Below are 6000 nucleotides of genomic sequence, written 5' to 3' on the forward strand. Positions count from 1 at the left end.
TTCATCCCGTCCTCGTAGCTCCCTCTTTTGAGAACAGATCGAACTTGCTCTTGTTTCATCTCGATCGGAGTCACCATTGAAACTTTATGATTTACAAACCGCAAGAACTTGTTTTCTCGTATGAAGTTCGAATTGATCGTATAAAACGGCAACGGTTAATTAAACACTGCGAACTTTCTCCAATATACGATAAATTCGAACTTTCTTCGGAATCGACGTCATTTCGAAAGCGCTCTTTCGATAATCGTAAAAACGCTTAAGTCGGAAAACGGCCCGAAATGGTCCAGAACGCAGCTCACAATTATATATGAAATCAAGCCCAAATCGTTATGACAATTTATCTTTTATTCTAAAGGAGAAGATAAATGTCAAGTTCGGAGGATAAATTTGAAGTTTCCAAAGATAAACACTCAGATCGAATGAAAATGGAATATTTCTGTGAAGTGATAAACTCGACCGAGGGCAGAAAAAGAAAGAGCAATCCGTCTCTAGGAGAAGTATATAAGGACGTCGAGGTTGAAGATGCAGAGGGACACAATTTTTCTACTTAGAGCAAACTTAGCAATTAGAGCATTTAGGCAACTTTTCGTTTTTGTTATCGAGCTGCAACTCAACTAGGTTTCCGCAGTCTTAAGTTGCTAGAAGTAGGGATCTCGCCGACAGCTCTCGTGGCCAAGACTCTTACCTTGTTGTAACGCTCATACGCAGATTCAGAATAAAACATTTCTTGCTCTCTTTTTGATTCTCATATTTTTCATCTATATTTTCGTGTTTCTGATTGTTTGGCGTGTGGCTTATCAGATATCTGAGACCTTTGGGAAATTTAGGGTTTCCTATCTTTCTTAATTCAACAGAAATCGACAGTGCGAATTTTGGTTCCCACATCCGGGAAACGTATATGCAAAGTCTATATCCTCTCCAATTATGTTAAAAAACTTGGCCAAGCGTGTGGTTCCGTAATCATGGCAATCAAATCTTTGTAGTATGTTCCAAAGCTTTGACACGTCGAGTATTGCAGCATACTTTCCATCGCCCATCTTATTGCTTCTACTTCTGAGTGCAAAGGAGACTCTCGTCGAATATAATTCTGTACCCCCATAAGTTAAACACTACAAGAAAATGTTGATATTGCGACCGATTTTTGTGTCAAAATAATTTGTCACAATATTATGACGATTTTCTGACAAATTTGTGACAAAACTATTATGTTACAAAATAGTAATTATTTAGTCATAATATTGTAACATAATAAAAAAGTAACAAAAGAATGTCATAAATGATGACAAACTAGTGACGAAAAGTTCCGTCTTACATATTGTTAGTAATTATGCGACCATAACTCAGTCACTAATTCGCGTATATTTGTTATAAAGTGAACGTCATCAAATTTTCTGACTATTTTTGCTAAAATTAGTTTCTTTTTAACAAAACATGTAAATTTTATTTACGTGAATATAAATAGTGGAGAGTCATCGATTCTTACTCCAAAAAGTTTTTTTTCTCAGTTTCAAAAACTAAACCGTTACTTCTATTTGTAAGCATGAGATTAGATTCTCTATATATATATGATCAAATTATAAAATTTAATCAAACCATTATATCTGTGTTTCTTTTGCTAAGAATCTTAATATCATTGGTGATTGAGATTTGCTGCAAAGTATTTTAACCTTTTGTTTTTGATAAATTGTTAAAGTATTATACCAAATTTTAAATTTTGTTACAGACAACACACAGAGAACTTGTAGCAGATGAAACATAAAAAGTTATTCTTGAATTATTTGTAGGTTCACCAACCAATATGAATTAGTTATTTTATATTTAGTATCTTTTAAAAAAAGAAACAAAATATTGTTAATTTATATCATAATTTTAAAATAAATAAAAAATAATACTAGTTGCAAAAAAAAAGAATTAAAAAATATTTTTAACACCGTCATCAGAACACTAAACTCTAAACCCTTGTGTAAACATAAAATTTTGGATAAATCTTAAAACTCTAAATCTTAAAAATACTAAACCCAAAAATAAATCTTAAACCCTAAATCAAAACACTGAACCATAAACCCTGAATCTTGTGTGTGTTTGAAGTCGGTCATGAGGATTTGAGGTTTATAAAAAAAATTGCAAAAAGGTTTATAATAATTCACATGAAAATCATTTAATATCCTCTTTTTGTATTTTATAATCATCTCTTGTTTCTTTTCTTGGCCATATTATATATTTGACAAATCATTGTATCTAAGTTTCTTTGATTACACGTATAAGTTTATGTGCACATGTGTCTCTGCAGAGACCCCAGAAGTAATTAGCTTGAGAAAAGATCCCTCCGTTGAGAAGTAGAGGGAGTCTTACGACTCAACCAACAGTCGCAAATTATCTAGTTTGGCATAAAACTTATTTTATCTTTTGTGCATTCAAAAGATCATGCCGACTATCACTTCCCAATGAGGGGTATTTCCCTTGTCAAAATTACTCATTGCAAATAAGTAAATATTTTTGTTAAAATTAAAACACGACTTAAAATCAGGTAGTGGGTTTCTAATTTTTTTTAATCGACCGCGTTAAAATTTTTAAGTGGAGCCATAACTTTTTCACTCTAGCGCTTTAAATGTTGCCAAGTATTTCACGAACTCAATTATAATCCCAAAAAAAAACACACAAGTACCTGAGGCATTTGATAACTTCTTCCCCTAACAAATCTAAAAACGAAATTATCTTTGTAGATTTCTCTCTTATTTGTTTCTTTCTCCGTTGCCTTCAGTTAGAAAGGTAATTTCTACGTGATGTTGGATTTTGAGAAGTTGGTTTGAAATTGAATTGCTAAAAGTCTATCTAAGTATCGTATCTTTGCTAAAACTGTACCAACGTATCGTATCCTTATAAATTGGTTTTCTAGATGGCTCCACCAACAATAGGTGGACACTCTTATGGGAGATCACCGAAAGCCAAAAAGACGAGTGCTACCGCACGTGCTTCTCGATTGTCTAATCGCAATGGTTTAGATCTACATCAACATAGAGCTGGTTTATGTTCATATGCCAAAGTTCATGATGTGCTGGTAATGTTTATATTTCCATTCTTAGTTTCTCTTGATAATTTTGTATTATTTATTTTTGATGTATTTTTTAATTGTTTGTAGGAAGCAAACAACGAAGACTTCTCTTTTATTGCTGTGATGAAGAAAACACATCAAAAACCGGACGGAACTTACGTTGATGAGCGAGCTCGATTGGTTGCAGACACTTATGAAAAGCATGTACAAGAACGCCTGGGACAACTTGAATCTTCTGGTCTACAGAATGTGACACCTGAGAATCTTGATCAGTGTGAGAAAAACGAAATATTTATCAAGGTAACATTCTAAACTTTTGTGCTACTGTAATGTTTGAATAATGTTTTGTGATATATATTAATGCCAAATATTTACAGTTAGTTATATAATTGATTATTTCTCTTATTTGTCCTTAATGATAAACAATATATAATTGACGTACGATTATAAAATAGTAGTAGTGATATGTGTTTCTTAAGTGTCAAGTCATTGTGGTTTGTTTGTTACTCACTAACTGCAACTGGATTTTTTGTGATGTACAGTGGTAAATATCCTACATTCCTACTCATTAATTATTACTACAATTTTGCTTGGCTTTAGTTTTTGTTCACACGTTTGTTATGTTTATTAGGATGCTGGAACATCTAAACAAGGACATGTCTTTGGACTTGGAGCACTACACAGTAAGGTTTTACCATCTATTGAAGCTCCATCGAATGAATCACATGCTTCTGAAGAAGTGGAAATAATAACAAAAAGATTGCAAGAGGTGGAAGCAGGCTTAAACAGAGCTGTAAAGAGAATCTACAGTTTTGAAAAAAAAAAGACTTGAAAATATGGAAAAGCTTGTTCAGTCAATCACAAGTCTGAATGTCTAGGTCTGGATCCACCACCAACACTATCCAGTTTCCATGGAGTACGTTCACCACATGTTCTTAGTATCTTTTATTATGTATTTTGTTAAGGCTTTTTTCTTGTTGTTATCTTTGCAAACCTACTTCGTTCTTTGATTTGGATGCTAGTTCTTGGTGGTAATTTAACGTTTTATTATGTGTTTCATTGTATGTATTATAGATATTTGAAAAATAATTACGTAGTCACGATATACGACTAATTTGCAACAGTTTTCAGATTATTAATAATCATGAACTATAGTAGTATCAACAAAACGTCACAAATTAAAAGTTTGTGACAATATTATTACTACCTTTTGGTCACCATTCGTGACGGATTTGTGACTTTTTTTCGGCCGGGGGTTTGTGACTAATAGGTGACATAAATTTGGTAACAACTTCTAACGAATCTGTCACTAATTTTTTGTCACTGTTCGTGACGTATATGTTACATTTTAACCGTAACAAAATGTGTCATTTTTGTGACTTTTATATTTCGTCACAATTGGTAACAAATCTGCTACCGTAGTAGATCGTCACTATAAGTGTGACGATTTTGATACAAAACATGATTTGTGACCATTTTATTGTGACTTTTTTGAATTTGTCACACATTAGTCACAATAAAAAAATTGTGACGAAAAATCTATATATTGTGACAAAAATTATAGTTGCAATAACATTATTTTCTTGTAGTGAAACCTTCCCCAAGCTGTCCATCCACGCCCATCCACACCTGCTAAATTGTGATGTAGATGTCCATGGCCTATCTATCATGCAAATATTACCCAAGCTTAAGACTTAAGGTTCGTCACTACTATGGTCTTGTGTATTTGATGGTACCATCTCGTTTGCACTGAACCATGTTTGGCATTCACCCTCTATATAACGAACTAGCTCCAAAGGATCTCTGTCAATTCCACTAAAAAGTTTATCATTTCTGCCTTTCTAAATTACCAGATTATCCAGGGATAAAGATCTCTATCTAAATCTGCCGCAATAATAATGTTCTTCCTCCAGAGGAGATAGTCCATATTAGCATAGATATTCAAAACAAGAAAAATATTTGAATTCTTTAGCGTCTAGGATAAGGGCTAAACTTGTAGAGTTGGTGGGCAATCAAAAGTCGCATGTGTAACAGATTCTTCTGGTTCTCCATATCGCATCGCATGTTACGCCTTACCAGTTTTTTTGTTACTGCAACATGACATGTTATCAATTGCCATATAAAATAATAAATTTTCTGTGGGTTTTTATCTTCCAAGCAAAGGCTTGAAATTTTGTTATATTGGATTTTAGTATTTCTTTTTCTTCGTCAGGTTGTAATAAGTTGCGAGCTACCAAGTATCTTGATTTAGCTGTGTAGAGGCCATTCTTCGTGTAGTATATGTTTAAGATGGTTAAGATATTATCTTTCAAAAAAAAAGGATGGTTAAGATATCAATACAATACTAAAAGGCAAATATAAGCCATGGAGAGGGTGTCCACGTATAATAGAAAAATTAACCAATTATAGAGCCTGAAGTTGTCATGTCATCTCATTTATTTTTCGTAAAAAATACTAAAATGCAAATATAAACCGTGGAGAGGGTATCCACGTAGGATAGAAAAATCAACCAATTATAGAGCCCGAAGTTGCCACGTCATCTCATTTATTTTTTCGTAAAAAATGTAAAAACAATGCGAAGGAAATGATCGAACCCGGTATAGTACTTTTTGGTATTAAAAAATCAAAATCAATACAATACTAAAAGGCAAATATAAGCCATGGAGAGTGTGTCCACGTAGGATAGAAAAATCAACCAATTATAGAGCCCGAAGTTGCCACGTCATCTCATTTATTTTTTCGTAAAAAATACTAAAAGGCAAATATAAGCCGTGGAGAGAGTGTCCACGTAGGATAGAAAAATCAACCAATTATAAAGCCCGAAGTTGCCACATCATCTCATTTATTTTTTCGTAAAAAAATGAAAAAACAATGGAAGGAAAGGATCGAACCCAGGTTAGCATGAAATAAATATATGATAGTTACCAGTAAGCCGTTGAAAATTTCTT

At 33.0% G+C, this 6000-nt stretch overlaps 1 protein-coding gene across 2 annotated transcripts; it reads left to right on the plus strand.

Annotated features, from left to right (window-relative positions):
- The first annotated feature begins 1996 nt into the window (after positions 1 to 1996).
- On the plus strand, positions 1997 to 4166 carry LOC103829045. Of its 2 annotated transcripts, XM_009104703.3 has the most exons (5): positions 1997 to 2451; positions 2724 to 2769; positions 2897 to 3058; positions 3140 to 3352; positions 3684 to 4166. In XM_009104703.3, exons 3-5 carry the CDS (start codon positions 2897 to 2899, stop codon positions 3882 to 3884), a joined length of 576 nt encoding a protein of 191 aa, XP_009102951.2. In that variant the 5' UTR covers positions 1997 to 2451; positions 2724 to 2769; the 3' UTR covers positions 3885 to 4166. The 2 variants fall into 2 exon arrangements, with proteins under 2 accessions (XP_009102951.2, XP_009102950.2); XM_009104702.3 differs by lacking the exon at positions 2724 to 2769.
- Positions 4167 to 6000: the final 1834 nt, after the last annotated feature.

The sequence above is a fragment of the Brassica rapa genome, chromosome A07 (assembly GCF_000309985.2).
Source record: "Brassica rapa cultivar Chiifu-401-42 chromosome A07, CAAS_Brap_v3.01, whole genome shotgun sequence".
Lineage (NCBI taxonomy): Eukaryota > Viridiplantae > Streptophyta > Magnoliopsida > Brassicales > Brassicaceae > Brassica > Brassica rapa.

Bases quoted from the DNA above. Each gene is read 5' to 3' on its own strand.
- LOC103829045 (XM_009104703.3), top strand. From the start codon at position 2,897: ATGGCTCCACCAACAATAGGTGGACACTCTTATGGGAGATCACCGAAA. The intron at 3,059-3,139 runs GTAATGTTTATA...AATTGTTTGTAG, and splicing joins CCAAAGTTCATGATGTGCTG to GAAGCAAACAACGAAGACTT. The intron at 3,353-3,683 runs GTAACATTCTAA...TATGTTTATTAG, and splicing joins AAAACGAAATATTTATCAAG to GATGCTGGAACATCTAAACA.